General features: G+C 36.8%; 4 protein-coding genes across 6 annotated transcripts in view; 3 read left to right on the top strand and 1 right to left on the bottom strand.

Moving 5' to 3' along the window:
* The window catches only part of LOC117234939 (microtubule-associated protein futsch-like), a 35323-nt gene extending 30339 nt beyond the window's left edge, over positions 1-4984 (top strand). The window contains 1 exon segment of the mRNA XM_033496526.1: positions 29-4984. Coding sequence (XP_033352417.1) covers positions 29-198 — 170 coding nt within the window. The 3' untranslated portion in view covers positions 199-4984.
* A 199-nt stretch (positions 4985-5183) lies between these two features.
* On the bottom strand, positions 5184-16616 carry LOC117234932 (COMM domain-containing protein 4). Its single transcript, XM_033496521.1, has 8 exons — positions 16488-16616; positions 6736-6783; positions 6500-6571; positions 6343-6408; positions 5973-6012; positions 5603-5803; positions 5384-5530; positions 5184-5304 (listed from the first exon to the last, which is right to left on the bottom strand). Exons 2-8 carry the CDS (start codon positions 6736-6738, stop codon positions 5267-5269), a joined length of 567 nt encoding a protein of 188 aa, XP_033352412.1. The 5' UTR covers positions 6739-6783; positions 16488-16616; the 3' UTR covers positions 5184-5266.
* On the top strand, positions 7984-11740 carry LOC117234934. The gene is made up of 5 exons (XM_033496522.1): positions 7984-8156; positions 8718-8777; positions 8856-8941; positions 9335-9501; positions 9671-11740. The coding sequence occupies exons 3-5, from the start codon at positions 8858-8860 to the stop codon at positions 11070-11072; spliced, it is 1653 nt and encodes a 550-aa protein (XP_033352413.1). The 5' UTR covers positions 7984-8156; positions 8718-8777; positions 8856-8857; the 3' UTR covers positions 11073-11740.
* Positions 12631-16292, top strand: LOC117234931. Of its 3 annotated transcripts, none has more exons than XM_033496519.1 (4): positions 12631-12961; positions 14940-15383; positions 15627-15726; positions 15829-16292. In XM_033496519.1, the coding sequence occupies exons 2-4, from the start codon at positions 14942-14944 to the stop codon at positions 16007-16009; spliced, it is 723 nt and encodes a 240-aa protein (XP_033352410.1). In that variant the 5' UTR covers positions 12631-12961; positions 14940-14941; the 3' UTR covers positions 16010-16292. The 3 variants fall into 3 exon arrangements, with proteins under 3 accessions (XP_033352410.1, XP_033352409.1, XP_033352411.1); XM_033496518.1 differs by having other exon boundaries at positions 12635-12961; positions 15823-16292; XM_033496520.1 differs by having other exon boundaries at positions 12636-12961; positions 15642-15726; positions 15823-16292.
* Positions 16617-16912: the final 296 nt, after the last annotated feature.

Below are 16912 nucleotides of genomic sequence, written 5' to 3'. Positions count from 1 at the left end.
GATTCACATTATGATCTTTGCTTTTCAGAGGTAACTATGATCCCAACTTACGACACCGACACCCTGGGCTATTGGGTAGCCGACAACGAAGAAGCTCTGGCTGCGAATCACATTGACCTTTCACCTTCAGCATCCCGATGTACGATTAACCTGCAGGACCACGAGACTAGTTGCAGTGCCTATAGACTTGAATTCTAGGGATTGGCAGCCTGCTCAGCCGTAATAGTTGAGTTCTGAGCGGTGTTCAGAGAGTGTACTTGATCGCTTCATTTCTGGACTTGCCGTTTCGCGAATTCCTTACCGTGCCTACTAGCGGTTCATAAAACTTTAGAAAAATCTTAAGGAGAGGCTACATCGAACGACTTGGACGTGGTCGTTCTACGATCCGAATATTTCGTGCCTAATCCCGTATAAATCATAAATACGCAGTTGTTCCTTGTTTTTAAATGCACAGGTTTATTGGATCAACAACTATATTACCACGACCACCGATAACAACATATAGCAGCAACAATAACGACGACAAAAACAATCACGACGAAAACAACAAAAATAACAACACAACAACAACGATAACGACAACAGCGATGAGGACGATAACGTTAACGATGCTCCTTTCTTGCTCTCTCTATCTGTTTTCTTTGCTTCCTTCACCTATGATACTTAGATCGAGAATACGATAAAAAGAATGCAATTTTCTCCTGAACACTCGGCCGTGTACGATCTTTGCTGGTACGTGCAAAATTTCGATACGAAGCTGTGAAACGATCACGTTAGAAGCTGTTGCGACAAACGAACCTGGCCTGTTCTCACTTTTTTTTGGACGCTTACACTCACAAAGTTTAAAGAACGCGTCCTTTGCCTCCATTATCTTTTTATATACACACCTATTACTCGACACTGTTATCGCTTTGGAAGCATCGCTAAAAAAGCCGTAGAAAGACGGAGACACGTAGGAACAACGCAACACAGCCTAGCAATAACACGGACAAGACGTACAAAGGTAAATAGGACGAAACAACGCGTACACATAACGGGCAGATATTGAGGCATCGACCACGTCGATGAAGAAGAAAAAAGGATTCTTTGTACATCTTTTATGGTCTTAAGTTCTCGACAAAAATGAATTCGAGTTGGAACATCCAAGGACGTTTCTTCGTCGAACTAACGATCGATCTCCTCGTCGTGAATGTCTACTCGTGTACAGAGATAAACGACTATATACGTCAATCGGGAAGTACCGCGGTGAAACGACCCGAGTCGTGAAACAAAGCGTTTCCAAAGATTCCTAAAGAATGGAAGATATTCGCGCGGCCGCAATCGGATCGAAGCAAACAACAGGAAAAGCGATATAGGAAAACGATCGTCCATATCGTCGATGTTCCATTCCAAATTGCCACTTAGGCCCGTTACCTTATAGCGGAGGTAGGTGAATAAAGATAAAGCAAAATCTAAAAAAGGATTCCCTTCTCGATAACGAAGAAAGTAGAATATCAGAAGCAAAACTGAGACGGCGATAAAGTAAAAATCGTACAACATCCATCCAATGGACAAAGTCCACGTTCGATAATCGTATCGGAGTGAACAGCTCTGTTTTTCGACGTTTCGCCCGAGTTTTCGGCCACCTTAAGAACAGAGTTGCTCGTTCCTGTAATATAAATCCGTTTATAGATATTTTTTAGAGATGAGAGTATTTCATTTGCCACGTAACAAAATACCACTTTCTAGAGCGCGCACCGTTTATGAAATTAGACCAAACGATAATCGCGGTGTCGTATCGACGTTGAGAACTGTACAAGGGGTCTGCGAATTCCATTGACTCGTTTCCATTCTCTCCTCGTTGTATCTCGCGAAAGAAACGCAACGATTCTGACGATGTTTGCTTTCCAAGGGAATTTCGATGCTCCGCGCGTCCCTATTCCTTTTACGCGTGTCGAACCGAACACCGTAAAAGAAAGCGTTCCAGAAAGTTGACAAACCGTTTAGTTCATTTTGTACTTATTTCAATCAGATCGACGAAATACGACAAACTGCACTCGTGCGGGATGACGATGGCGTGACAATTGCCCGACACATGGTAACGATGACTACACGCGAAACGATTACAACGGTAATCGTAACGACAATGACGAAAACACGCATTAGTCACGATAACGATTCGATCATGACGATGATCGGTGGTGACAACGATGTGGACAACGCGAACGTAAACGAGAACGGTGACGATTACCGGTTATCGACGATAACGATGGTGATGATGGTGACGATGGTGACGACAATAACGATTACAACGGCGACAATAACGACGAGACGACGACAAATATAGTAACGATGATGGCAATGATGATGATAATCCTTGTAAGAACGATTAGAAATCCGAAAGTATAAGGACGATGATATCTTCCACGTGGATGAAATAAAATTCTGCTTAACGTACGTAACGTAAAGCGAACGTGTTTTCAAGAATTTGAAATACGCGTGTGATCGAGGTAATTTTCATAGAACAAACGTAGCCTTGTAGATTATGAGAACGCATGCTCGTTATGTTCTTAATCGTTTCGTGATAAATGATATATAAGGAAAAATTTATTTTGTGAACGCATATATATATATATATATCTGTATACGTGAAAATAACAGATAAGTATCGTTCGTTGAAAGAACGAAAGCGATCTCATCGACCTATTAACAAAATTACCATCGCATTCGATTTCGTGCAAGTTGACAGTTTCAAGTTACAGATAATTGTATTTACTCGGATCGACCACGGAGAATTTGAGAAGAAAATTTCGATGGAAATGTCTCGAATAACGAAAGACCGAAGGCATTAAAACTGAGCATAGCGAAAGGCCTATAATATCGATCGGTTTTCACACTCGTTGTACGAAAACGATCGTCTTACGAATGTTACCAGGTTCGTGAAAGGAAAAAGGCAGAGTTAAGCAGAGAAACGTACGTTCTGCCGATTGTGATTGTCTTACGATAACTCAAGGTCCAATAAATGCTCTAGTTAGTGTGTAAGTTTTTTACTGCTCGTTTAACGCAGTTTGCTCGTCAACGATCGCTTATTTGCTCCTCCGTGTGTATATTTCATCTACTTATTTACGCATTTACTTTTCCATCTTTTACATCTTTGTAATTTAGGTTTATACGTAAGATCTTTGGACGAGAGGTTTAAAGAAGTTTGGTCTAAACGAAAATACGTTTGCTACGTATTATCTTCGATATAATTATTACTATCATCATCATCATCGTTATTACTACTACTGCCGCTGCTACTATGCTCGTTATTACCATTGTCATTGCTATTATTTATTATTATTTATTAGTCCTCCTAATATTATCGCTGTTCGTACTATCGCTATTGTCATTGTTATTCTAACAAAATCGTTATGATTATCGCCATCATCATTATGATTATCATAATCATCGCGTTACTATTATGTATTATTAATAACCATTATCGTATCGTTATAGTCATCATCTCTATTATTGTCACTGTTATTATTGTTATTGTTGTTGTTGTTGTTGCATTGTTATGTTTACCATCGTCATTGGCATGGTCGTATCGTCATTGTCACCATCGTCATCGTGGACGAGAATTTTGTCGCTTGCGACGAGAGAAAGAAAGAAGGAACAGATGAATGAAACTGAAGAAAACGTAAATGCGCGATAGCGATAAAACCATGTGTGTACCTATGTATTTATGTATTATTTATTGACAAACTAACGACGACCAGCTATTTAGGTAGGATATTAAAATTATGAAATTGAATATGTAACGAGAACGATCGAAACGAGTAAACAAACACAGTTATATTAACATTGGTAAAACGAAGCGAATGGTTAGGTATGCGCTCGTCCTCGACGAGCTAACGAAGATGAAAGAGAATTTTAATTAAAAAGAAACGAGGATGAATATAAAAGTTAAGAACGAGCTTTCATTAAGACAGTTTAGATTAAATATAAAGAAGAACAAAAAGGTATATATATAAATATATATATATATATGAACACACACAAACACACAGACACAGACACAGACACATACGTACAAACCGTGCGTATGCACATACATAATACATGCATACGACGCAAGAAATATACATATAATATATGAATGGAAAGTCAGAGACAAAATAAAAAAACTAGAAAGAAATCTAATTCCGGGAGGAAAAAGAATATGCGAAGGATTGAGAAGTGCGAACCTCGACACCTGTACGAACCCCTAAATCGCGATGCTTAACGGGTGTGAGAACGGTGATACGGTTTTATTTGAATATCAACTTAAAAAGAGCGTCGTATGAAGTGTGTTTCATACGCCCTTAACACGTATCCGACACTCGAGCGTATCGGGGTAAGGGCTCACGTTCGAATTTTGGCATGTGTTTTTAAAGAGATTTTGCTGGATCAAAAAGAGTACATTGTACGAAGCAACGTCGAATCAGCGATCAAACGAGACGAATGCAAAAAGGGACAAAATGTTGAAAAGACAGAAAAAAAAAAAAAATGAAAAAGAAAAGTAAAGCAATCGGTCTACCGAGACATGATAAATCAAGAGTTTGTTTACTCCACGCGAAATATCGGATACGCTAATGTTCTAGTCAGAAGAAAATCTCGTTTCCTAATATTAAAAAAATCATCTAGTCATTCTTCTTCACAGTCGATTTTCTGCCGTTACGAGACTGCGCCGCAGATGTAAGACGAAGTACAGTTTTTCACAATTGTATTTATTATACAAATCGCGGTTCTCACCCCTTGAAGCGCATCAGCGCGTCGTGTTTTTCGAATAACGAATTAAACAAAAAAAAAAAAAAACTTACTGTGGAGTGTTCATGGTGCTATAATTACTATTATTATTATGATTATGGTTATGATTATGATTATTATGATTATGATTATTATTATTACTATAGAAATAACAATGTTATGCTATATGACAAAAAATGATAATATAATAAATATACATTATACCTTAGCAATACTCTTTCCTTGTACTCTCGTGTTTTTCATTTACTTAAAAACTTTTTGTTTTTAATTTGGAGAGATATTTATTTTCGATAAAGTACGTATATTCCCTCTTCATTCCTTTACCGGAAATGTTTGTCGCTTTTATTACGAAATATTGATTTCTGTCGAAAATAAAGAACAAAATATTTTCATTTTGCAATGTTATTATTGACGACGTTATATAGTTTACAATATTCTTATCGATGAAGATGATCATGCTGTGTGTACCGTTGCATAGAATGCAATTTTCAAGTATTTAAAGATTTTCCATCAAGGATTTGGCTCTTCTTAGTTCTAGAGAAAACGGAAAAACAAACGAACGAGTTAAATGCGAACAATACCAATCTTTCGTTTGTCAAATTCTAATCCTCACCTGTCAGTAGAACGTGAACGTCCTTTTTTGATATATTAATAACGGAATCTTCTACGTTTCCGTCCAGTTTCTTCAATTTGAGAGACACCGTGGAGAATGGCGTGGAATTGTCGCAGGATAGAACTTCGATCGACGATAATCTGCTGACTGCAAAACCATAGAATTTTCCAATTAGAATTCGCGTCAATCACGCGGCTAATCCAAAAGACGTTTAATTACCTCTTAAAGACTGCGAAGAAAGTGCAGCCGTAATTTGAGGACAATGATCCGTATGTAGTCTGGCAATCGCAGCACTGTGTTCGCGAGGCAGTCCCAGCTGTTGTAACTCACTGCTTAGATCAGCAGCGGAAACGCCATATCGGGCGGACGATGTGAAAATTAATTCGAGAGCTGCCACCATAGCCTTTGCGTCGTTTAATTCTTCGCGAAGGGTAAGAAATAGGAAAGGAGGATAAAGAAAAATTGTTACGCACATTGATCACACATACGAATAAAATGAATAGAGAGAGAAACGAATTTTTGTGTATGAAACGAGAAAACAATACACTTGTACTTACTGTTTGATGCAGTAAAATTGATTTCCACTTACCAACCTTAGCGTCTTGAGTAATTTTTCTGACCTTCTCCTCCTTGAAAAGAAAAAGTATTCCGAAATTGATATTACTCTTCTAAAAATAACAACGATAGCGACAGAGACAGAACAAATAGTATAACATAAAACTCTTTTTCGCTTAGATTTCAGTATCTAAGATCTCCTCTATCGTTTTTTCTTTTCTTTTTAACAACACGACGCGTTATCCTATTTTTCTCTGCCCGACTAAAATTTTCTGCAGGATATTTATTCCTAATCTTTATTCTTTGTTAAAATCAATCTTTATCTCTTATACGGGCACGACTAAATCCGACAAGCTCGCAAAATTATTATTTTGAAATATAGATCATCAAGAATTAATACTCACATCGAGATCTCTCTCCGTAAGATACTTTGCAACCGTTTGGCCCAGTATTTTGATTTTGATTGATGTCTGCGACAAAATAATTAAACAAACTTTCAAGGATCGTGGCGTACTCGATCGAGAAGTGAAAACTGTCTGTGATATTGAAACGAAATTGTACCATACGTGACAACGTGTTGATCTCAGCCAGCAACCAATCGGGGCAATCCCCATCGCCTAAAAATCTGAATTTCTACGAACAAACGAGAGAAATAAAATGCACGTTGTTTCTATCGATCTTCTGCCTAGAATTTTGCGTAGTTACCACGCGTAATTGCACCCACTTCAAAAATAAACTATATCGCCAAATGTATTATATTACCGTATAACTTATAATAGATAAGCAGATTATCTCACCATGGTTTATCGATTTCTTCTGAAATATCGGATGTATCGGTTCTTGATCTGAAAAGAACACCCATAAATGTTTAAATCGATCGATAAAACGAAAGAACACATACTTGACGTGAAATCAAATGAACTGGCCGGTCGTACGAAAGCGACGTAGTGGACGAATTCTTACGATTTTACGACTATCAATATCTACGATCTACGACTCGCAAAAAGAAAAAGAAAAATTAGGGAAGATCGTTGTTTAGGCCAGAGAATCAAAATTTTGTTTGAACTCGATCGGTTTAAAGGGGTAAAAGTTAGAAGATATGCCGACGAAAGGGATTACATCAAACGTAAATAAGTTGATACGCGCTCTTGGTTACCTCCTACTTGATTCGGTTACACAACGTACTATCACATTAAACACGATTGCATGTTCTTTCTCGCATCATAACGTTTTTATGGTTATAAGTAAGTACTTACGCGTCTTTCATGGCGCAGAAAGAAACAGCGTACTTATATTCAATCCCTTTCCAGTTTACATTGTAAATATCTGTTTCATTGAACGTATTGCAAACTATATTGCACGTTATCGATATTTTTGTTTGTACGGCGTAGTTTGATTATAGTTTGTTGATTTTCTGACTTCTTTCTTACCATTTAACGACTAAAAAAAGAACAAAGTACTTTCACATGGAATAGCTAAAGAGGGGAACATCCTGACAGATTCGACGACACATACACGATGTATTTTATAAGAAGCGTATAATATTAGTTTAATTTAATCTCAACTTTATTAAACCTTCATCTGCATACCGTTTTCGAATCAGCAAATTTCCATTCTTTCGATATTTTTGTTTGAACGTTGCTTCGCTAATAAAATTTAGGTAACACGTTACGATGCGAATCGAGTGACATTCTAGAAGCTTGGAAGAGCTTTAATCCAAGAATTTTTGGAGATTTGTTAAGACACAAAGGTATAAACAAAGCCGAATGGTCTTAAACGACTCGGTATAGGAACAAAGTCGGTAAAAATAAAGTTGCAGTCGGAAGATTAATATTAAAAGTTGTAGGGACGATGTGCATCGTCTTGAAGTATATAAATGATCGAGTCGGTGTTGAAAATGTTAAAATACAAAATAACATTTTCTGTTATGACAAGCGTGACCAGCGTGAAACGCATTTCCCTTGATGACAGGAATTTTTCGACGAAAGAACAAGAACACGGAAGAAACTTATAACCTAAAGTCATCAGGATGTTTGCGTTTCGTGGCAGGGTAAATTCCCCATACAATTCTCCTAATCTCTCGACCGCAACGAGGTCGCCCGTAGGATTCGCGAACGAGTACCATAAATACGGCAGAAACGGTCATTTCGAGTCCATTCTTTGCGTTCGACTCGTCGTGCAACGACGAAACAGTGATCGTGGTCGGTTGTTACAACAGGTAGGTCCACATCTCGCATTAACTGTTACGTTACCGATCATAATTGTTCGAACGAGATCGATATTTCGAAATAGACAGAATGTCTTTAAATAATTTTTGAAATCCAATTGTTGCAAGGCATCAGGGACGAAAGTTTAGCGCGACGTATTGTTAAAATTTAAAAATACATAATCTTAAAACACTGTAAGTGCCAAGAAGCAAGATGTTCAGGAGGAGAAGAATCCTTATGCATCAATGCAGTCGAAATTGGTGAAAAGGACAAGTGTATTTGTAGAAAACTCTGTACGTGTCACCTTTTGCAGTTGTATTATATTATATTATTATGTTATGTTGTTTTGTTTTATAGTTAGTTCCATTCATCTAATTTCTCTCTGTGGAAACGCCATCTTCTAGCATTATTAATAAATATTTAGAAAGCGAAATTGCACTCAAATTCTATACCGCGATATTTCCATTGGTATATAGAACATTTTTCAATAAAAAGTCGAAGTTTTTCAATTTTGGCACTTACAATGTTTCCTACGAGCGCTCCTCGGTTATAAACAGTTGCTATGTATATAGGGTGTTTTCGAAATCGTGGTACAACAGGAAAGGGGGTCGAAAATATCGCCTGATATAAAAGTAAGTCGAAAATATGGACTACAATTTTTTCATACGGAGTTTCGTCTTCGAGAATGTAATATTTTGTATATTTTGTAGGAATGACGAGATCCCTCCTTACGCTAGCGCTCTTATCAGCGGTGGCATGCAATATCGATGCGACGAAGATAAAGGACACTTCTATGGTAAATGTGCACGAACTTGTCGCATCGTAAGAGTTAAATATTCTGATTATGCAAAACTATGCGTTACCAATTATGAATTACTCTGCTAAATTAATTCTTATCCTTTTTTTTTTTGCCATCGATGTATTATTATTACTTTTGTCGCATTTTAATGAGTAAACTCTTAAAAGGTTACACCAACTCCTTATTGATTACGATAAGAAAAAGAGGGAAAAGAGAAAAGAAAAACACTTGTACGTACGAAGAAGTACAGTTTCCTCCCTGGAGTCGCGTTTCATCTTCTACTTCTTGTTTGCTTCGTAACAATATTTATAACGAACAGTTCTTGTCCACCGTTTAAACGCCAGACCGTTCACCGCCCTCGCTGATATTTAAAAAAATCACAATTTTTAGGAAAGCATAAACGATGAAGCGACACCGACGTTCAATCTGAATGTGCGTTGTTCGGGGAAACACGGAAGACGTGGATCGTGGCAAGACGCCATTTGTTTCGAAATCGATGACGATTCCTCGCGAGAGGCTACTAAATCGCTGAAACTCACACCTTTTACAGCGAACAGGTAATCGTCCAAAATACATATTTCATATAAATACGCTATCGTCCATAAGTCGTCACGTGTTTGTTAATTTTAAACATAATTTTCGATAAATGTACTATGTGTTCCGCGACCTATGGACGCTACTTCTGTACTATATGCAAATAATTACAAAGTTTATCGTGTTACAAAGATACGTGGACCCAAGTGGCAAACAATCGCAATATGATAGCTGGAATCTGGCAAAGAGAATAGGAGCCGAGCACGTAGGACGTCGTATCCTGAATCCTACCATACCAAGATCGGTAGACTTCCGCAAACTACTGGAAAGAGACGATCGTTTCGCATCGTTTAATTCGAAGAAATGTTGCTATCATCGACAATTAGGCTTGGAAAAACAAAATCCATTCTACGTGGAGGAACCAACATGGATCGAAATTGATAATGATCGCAAGGAGAAGCATTCGCGTCATAGCCGTTTGGAGACGATCGATCCATTTATCATTTCTCGGGGAAAGAAGTTTCACGAAAAATTAAGAAATATCGTGAGCGACTCGAAGAGAGGAGAATCGCCGATCGAGTACGAAGATCCGAATGTTATCCTGGCGGACGATCCGAAAACGATCGAGTCAACGACGAAAGATGGAAGATCGACGTATGCGAATTCGCGACTCGAAAGAAACAAAAATAACGACAACTACGACGACGGCGGTGATAACGATGAAGAAGAGAAAAATCTGAAAAGGACGGATGACAAATGTATCGACCATTTACGATCAAATAACTATGAGAATTCGTTGTTTGCCACGCGAAGGAAAAGGGCGTACGACGAGCGAAAGATATATTCGAAAAACGAGGAAAAGAGCGGGAGATTCGAAAAAGTGGAGTCAACGTTTGACAAACAGAAAGACATGCGTGGAGCGGATTTTAGAAAAATACCGGCGACGTATCGTTCGAAAGACGAAATAGTCTCACGTCCGATTTACACGCCTCGACTGACGACATTTCACATGCCGATCGAATTGGCTCGCGTTTCGAGGAACGCGATTGGCGAGAAGGGTAATTCTGTTTTATTTCACGTTCGAATGAAACGCGACTCGAACACGGCAAACAGTGCCTCCGCCGTCGTAAAGAATATTGTGGTCGAATCTACGTACCGACCAAATTGGCGGTACAGACATGTTCGTAAAACGACGCCGACTATCTTGGCTTATCTCGAAAGAGAGCGAAGGGGTAGTGTCGGTTATGACATGCTGGATAGCATACTCAGGCAACCTTACTTCATTTCCAAAGGTAAAAGAACTAATAATCGGCACGACGAGAAGATATTATCCGAACGATTAGAATCGAAAGAATTCGAATCGATGATAGATAGCTTCGTGGATAGAGGAAAGTTGAGGGAAGATTTGAAATGCGATTCGAATACATGCAAGGATCGTTTTAGCGAAAGAGAAAGGAGAACAAAGAAACTCCAAGATCACCTTCATGGGGTAAAAACGAAGGGAATTGTTAAAGACTTATTATCCAAGTTTGATCCCTTTTATGCGTCCAGAGGTAAAAGAGTATTGTTACCATCACTGAACGAATCATTCTGATTAAATGCTAATTGTTCTTACCTAAAGTGTTTCTCAAAAAATTCAGATCTTTTTTGGCAACGAACTGGTTGGTGTTTCGCGATCGTTTCCAATTAGAGCGAAGCGAAACACTTGTTTTACAATTGAAAATTTCAGTTTGTCTAAAAGAATGTCTTCGTATGTATCGTTTAGGCTTATGAATTTGAAAGATTTCGTATGGCGAAATGTAATTTTTCTCGTTTGAACGTTCGTAGTTGATTGTCATTCGAATAATGTTAAATTACATCAAATTGGACGTATTGTACGAATGTATATATAACATTTCACCGGAATCTTTATGTTTGCGAGCAAAGGAAACGCTAAAGCGAATACACCTACAAACAAAGAATGTTAAACGTTCCGAAGAAACGTATTGACCGAATAAATCTACCGACTGGACTTAATAGCACCGTGTTACCCGTTTAACCATAATTTTAAGCAAGTTATTTTGCTTTATCATCACAATTATACGCTTACCTAATGCTTACGTATTTTATGAAGATCATTTCACTCGCGTCTGTATACAACATCTGTATCTACTTGAATCGCTATACTTAATATTCCTAAAAACGAATGATCAGACCTTGGCCTTGTTTGTTCTTCAAAAATCGCGCGATCCGAGTAAATTTATAGAAAGAAAACCTCTGATAATAGTTCATCGTTCTTCGATTTCTACTGTACTCTGATCGAAACGGCGTGCAATTCTCTTGGTGAGATTGAAATTAAAATGATGATCAACAGGCTGTTGCTTCCGTTTGTCTTTACTCTTGCCTGTTCACCGTAAAATTTGACGTTACGCATTACCCTGAGCTGAAATTTACGACGTAATCTTTCAAAGTGCGAAGAAACGCATTTTTAACCGACACGCACATATGCTACCTCCGTCTCTTCTCGCATATTCACTTTGTCATTGTATTCGCAAAATGTCACCGTACTTTACAAAGCAAAAGACAAGCGTTTAACACCGTTGCCTCGTTTCCTTGGATTACGGGCCTGAATTCAAGAAAAATTCGACGGATTTCCCTGCTGTTCGCGCTTTCCAAAGCCACGCAAACGTATAGACTTTGGTCGAGTGTCAATGGTAGTCGTTATCTTAATGTGTTTCATCGCGTATTATAGAAATAAATTATTGAATGATGATTAACAGTCATCGTCTGTTTTAATTCACAAATGAAAGATAAGGTAAAGCTAATTTCAGCGGAATACGATATTACTTGACGAATGTAGCCAACTCTGGCGAAGACCTCTGATAACCAATTATTCTACAATAAAATAATATATTACGACAAATTAAAACCTGCACTAAACAACGTCGCTCGATCTAACAAAAGAATGATAGGACAAGAGAGGCGAAGTTTTACGTTCGTTATCATCGACGATATAACAATTTGCAACATCATTCCGCTCCTTTTCCTGCCCCGTTTCGTTTCTGGTTTCTCTTGTTCTTTCCTAGAAGATGGATTTATGTAATAACGTAAATAGGAATCAACGTGCAGTAGCGAAATAGAAAGAGAAAGAGAGGGAGAGAGGGAGAGAGAGAGAGAAAAGCATTAAGCGTGAGCAATAATAGCAGCATGGATGAAAAGGGCGGTTAAAAATCGGGGTTGCTCTTTCGAAGCAAGGAGAGTGCGCTGCGGAAGCACGTGGCGGGTATAAGAAGAGCCGCGCGTATCGTTACTAGTCACTGTACATCTTATTTTAGCGGAGCTCGCAAGTGTCGCGCGTACTGTACAATATATTTGCATAGAACTGAAAGGAACGGTGGTGAGACGATTTTTCGTAATCGTAACATCCCATTAAGTGAAGAATTAGTTTTCGAAACAGAAACTGCGGATAGGTTTCAACAGTGAAATACGATACCAGTGTAAGAGGTAAGCGGCAGCTCTTAACGTGACAAATTAAAAAAGTTCGCTAATTGATCCTTCTCACCAATATTATTAATCTCTTCGTTACTAGACGATAAAACTCTAAGAGTGAATTAAAATTAACAAGAAGAAGATATAACGAGTTTAAACGATAGTGATCTAAAAATATTTTTATTCAGTAAGAGAGGATTAGTTTTATTTAATGTGCTAACCGATGATACATTTCGTCTTTTTTTGGAGCTTTCATTTGTTAAATCATAGAAAACGGCAACGAAGGGGTTACAGAAATTAACGTTGATTCGTCGACTTATTTAATTTTTGTTGCATATTGTGTATTATAGGGAAGTGTGTTTAGTACGCGTAAGAAAAAAGAGAATTTCTAGATCCTTTGACACGTAATTTTCTCATCTAAAATTATTCTAGATTGATAGATACGGCCTGACAGATACGAATATTTTCTGAAAATTTGATCTGACACGTATTTTGCGTCGAATGACAGGACATACGAAAATTAAATTAAGTCGAAAACATAGTTTCTCTATTTCTGACATTTAATGTAACGAAGGTTTGTTAAAAAAAAAAGGGGGGGAAACCGAAAAGATCTAAAAATGAACATTTCGAGAGAAAAAGGTTCCTTTCAAATATGATATTGCAGGACGTAAATGGTTTGTGAAAAAGAATAAGCCGATGACAGGTTTGAAAGTGCTTGTTAATTGTTTTAACAAGTTTTAACGAAAATGCTCTGTTGCTTCCACTTGATGCAACACATCCTTCAACTATATATAACACAAAACATAATAAATATAATAAAATATAGTAAAAAAATAGATATATAATATATAGTAAGAGAAATATATGAATATATATACATATTTTTTCGTATTCTGTTAAATTAAATGTTCTTTCACAGTTCATATAGGGCTCTGATAATAAATATAAAGATTCTCTAAAAATTACTTTCAAAATATCGGATTTATTTTAATTTTGCTCGATGACCGAAGATAACACGAAAGAAATGATGAAAATATAAAGGAGGAATTATCAAATCGGATATTCCACGTTAAATTTATCCGCTGTGTTTGCACATATTTAAGAAAGTATATGAAACGCGCATATAATATAAATGCGACTATTTCGCAAGGATGAAAGTAATGCGACTTTAATAGGGACGTACAATTAGTAGATTATTTTTAGAGGGAATTGAGGGAGGCAACGTACTTCTGCATATAAGAATTATACTTCTCCATAAAAATTTCATGCAGTTAATATAGTATTTACTTTTACATTGCACATGCATATTTAGATCCAACAAATGGAAGGTTTAGCCTCTTTTCATGTTTTTTCTCAGAAACGATTTGATCCTACTATGAAATCGTAATGCATATGCATTGTCAGTTAACAAAGTTAAAAATGAAACGCGATTCCGGCAGTTTGCAATTTTATCGTATAAAATTTAGTACATTATACTTGATGAAAATTAAGCATCATTATTCTGTTCCCTCTCAATATTTGTTTGCGTATAAAAGCAAATGACAATGCTCACGTATGTTTCCCATATCCGACATTCATCTCTTTTCGTACTCTTTGCAATTATATTATATGATATAGCGAAGAATGCTAAATATGAAGCATATACAAGCGTGTACGTGTATGCGCTACATCTCGTACTACATACGTACTTAATCGAGCTTTTTGTTATCCGTTTTCATTCTATTTTGGGTTTATTAATTAATCGGATAGTTGTTTAACCTTTCAATAATGTAGCTGAAGAAAGATTCGTGCAAATGTAATACTACAAATCTTATACCTTAAATGTCAATTTCTGTTAATTGCTTAGTTGTTTCCTAAAAAAAGGTTGAAATTATGTATTTTTTATATTTTGTACCAGCAGCGAAGAGAATGTCGAAGAAATAGAGAAAATTATATTCTAAAACGTTCATTTGTATCTATCATCTGTTATTTCTATCAAATTAATTTGTTTTAGGCATGTGGTTGATGTTTGCTATAGTTTCCCTTTTGATACGCGCGATTCTCGCAAGTTCAGAAATCGACGATATAGTCCTACCGGACATAATGGACCTGGAAAACGAAAGCAACGATATACTAACCGATAATTATACCGACAGACCTGGGAACGATATATGGAAAGTGTGGAAAAAGACGTCGTTCGACCCTTGGAGTGGTAAACGAGCAAAAGAGTATTCTCGATCGAAAGTCGACTCACAAGGGAAACGAACGAAACTTACACACGATTGGTACGATCGAGACACACCTACGAATGAATTTAGCAATGTTAAAAGAATAACAGAAAGTGTCGAATGGACTCCTTTTAATAGTTGGGGTGGAAAAAGAGCGGAGAAACTGAACAATCGAGATTCAGTTTTAGCATTAACGAGAGATCCTCATAACCTCCACCTGATGGCAAAAGGTAAGTTATAAAATAAGATGCACGTTTAAATCGTTCGCTTTCAGAAATCCAAAATGACTCGATGCTGTTTGCATTTGTTTTGAATACATCATACTACGCGAATCAAGATCGTAATTGGATCATGTTGTATGCTATCTACCGTTGTGTTCGCAAACAAGCTCGAATTACAGATTTAACATAAAATCCTAAATTAATAAAGTTAGCAAATCACAGGATTTGTAATCAATTTGCTTTGTTTCAAAGATAAACTCATTGCAGGAAGAAAACTTGGCGACGAAAAACTCTCGATCGAAACGAAGAATTGGTTATCTTCTATGTGTAACACCTGCGCCAAAAAACATTGGTTCGTAATTAAAATCTTTTTAAAGACATATGTCAATGATAAATTGTCCTCGACAGTTTTCATTCTTCGTTTATTTTGGTAATATAATCTCATTAGTTGCAGTGAAATTGAGAAGAAAACGAAGCAAAACGAACAATATGAGAAACCCAGAGCGTGGGGTCCATGGCATGGGAAAAGAAGTTTAAAAACATATACCTTCCGTTTTGGAAATGAGTACTTCACGGTACCGGCCGATTCTATAAAAGACGAGAGGAACTTTTCTCCTTTCAGAAAACATAATTAATCGCACACTGATTATTCTATCCGATTAGATAAATCCATAGAACGTCATAAAATTTGTAAAGCAGTTTGGCGCGTTCGATTCTATTCTACTTTGTACAATCGTGTATCTTCTGTTTGGAACACGTTTATCCGATCTAATTGTGCAGGAGGTTGGGAATAAATAAGTTCTTTAATATCTGTAACATTCGAATTTTGGATGCGAAATATGTCAAGTGGTGTATGTACACATATGTATTATATAGCATTATGAATAAATATCTGTTTAATCAGAATTCCCTTGAGGATTCTATGCGTGTTTATTTTATATACCACACGTATTGTTTTCACATTTATTCTACATTTATTTCAAGACCGATGCATATGTATATTATGCATATATGCATATTTATATTAGTATAACTTATTAAATAACTTATTATTATAACTTATTAAATGTTTTCGTTAAAATTTTAATTGGTTTTATCGTGGACATTACTTACCAACAATTGGAATTTATGCTTGAAGAGTGACAGATTCGCATGTATAGGTTAGAAATTGATCACCTCGTACATTGCGTACCGTATGACGGTACGACCGTACCATTGCACACGATAACAATACAGGTTAGCCAACCTTAAGAAAATACAACGACAGCTTCATTTGGTTGTGATTCTGTGATAGTTTAGGTTAATTTTAAATTGAATAGAATTTTATTTCGTTTATGCTACAGATAAAAATAAACGCGAATTTGGATAATTTGTGATATTTGTATTTGTACATTAGTAAATATCGTAGAATTGTCCATTCCAATCACCTAACCTCTAACGCGTTTACCGGCTTAAAGTTAATCCTTCGATGTATTTTACTATCATCGTATGAAAGTCATTAATCTTTACGAAAAGAAAGTTGTTACTTTTGGTTCCAT

This window comes from Bombus vosnesenskii, unplaced genomic scaffold (assembly GCF_011952255.1).
Source record: "Bombus vosnesenskii isolate JDL3184/JDL3185 unplaced genomic scaffold, Bvos_JDL3184-5_v1.1 scf7180000013311, whole genome shotgun sequence".
Classification (NCBI taxonomy): Eukaryota; Metazoa; Arthropoda; class Insecta; order Hymenoptera; family Apidae; genus Bombus; species Bombus vosnesenskii.
This window is presented reverse-complemented; position numbering and strand designations above follow the sequence as displayed.

Bases quoted from the DNA above. Each gene is read 5' to 3' on its own strand.
- LOC117234934 (XM_033496522.1), top strand. From the start codon at position 8,858: ATGACGAGATCCCTCCTTACGCTAGCGCTCTTATCAGCGGTGGCATGC. The intron at 8,942-9,334 runs GTAAATGTGCAC...CACAATTTTTAG, and splicing joins AGATAAAGGACACTTCTATG to GAAAGCATAAACGATGAAGC. The intron at 9,502-9,670 runs GTAATCGTCCAA...CGTGTTACAAAG, and splicing joins ACACCTTTTACAGCGAACAG to ATACGTGGACCCAAGTGGCA.
- LOC117234932 (XM_033496521.1), bottom strand. The intron at 6,013-6,342 runs GTGAGTATTAAT...TTTCTTTTCAAG, and splicing joins TTACGGAGAGAGATCTCGAT to GAGGAGAAGGTCAGAAAAAT. The intron at 5,531-5,602 runs GTAATTAAACGT...ATGGTTTTGCAG, and splicing joins TTCTTCGCAGTCTTTAAGAG to TCAGCAGATTATCGTCGATC.
- LOC117234931 (XM_033496518.1), top strand. From the start codon at position 14,942: ATGTGGTTGATGTTTGCTATAGTTTCCCTTTTGATACGCGCGATTCTC. The intron at 15,384-15,626 runs GTAAGTTATAAA...TTTGTTTCAAAG, and splicing joins CCTCCACCTGATGGCAAAAG to ATAAACTCATTGCAGGAAGA. The intron at 15,727-15,822 runs GTTCGTAATTAA...TAATCTCATTAG, and splicing joins ACCTGCGCCAAAAAACATTG to TTGCAGTGAAATTGAGAAGA.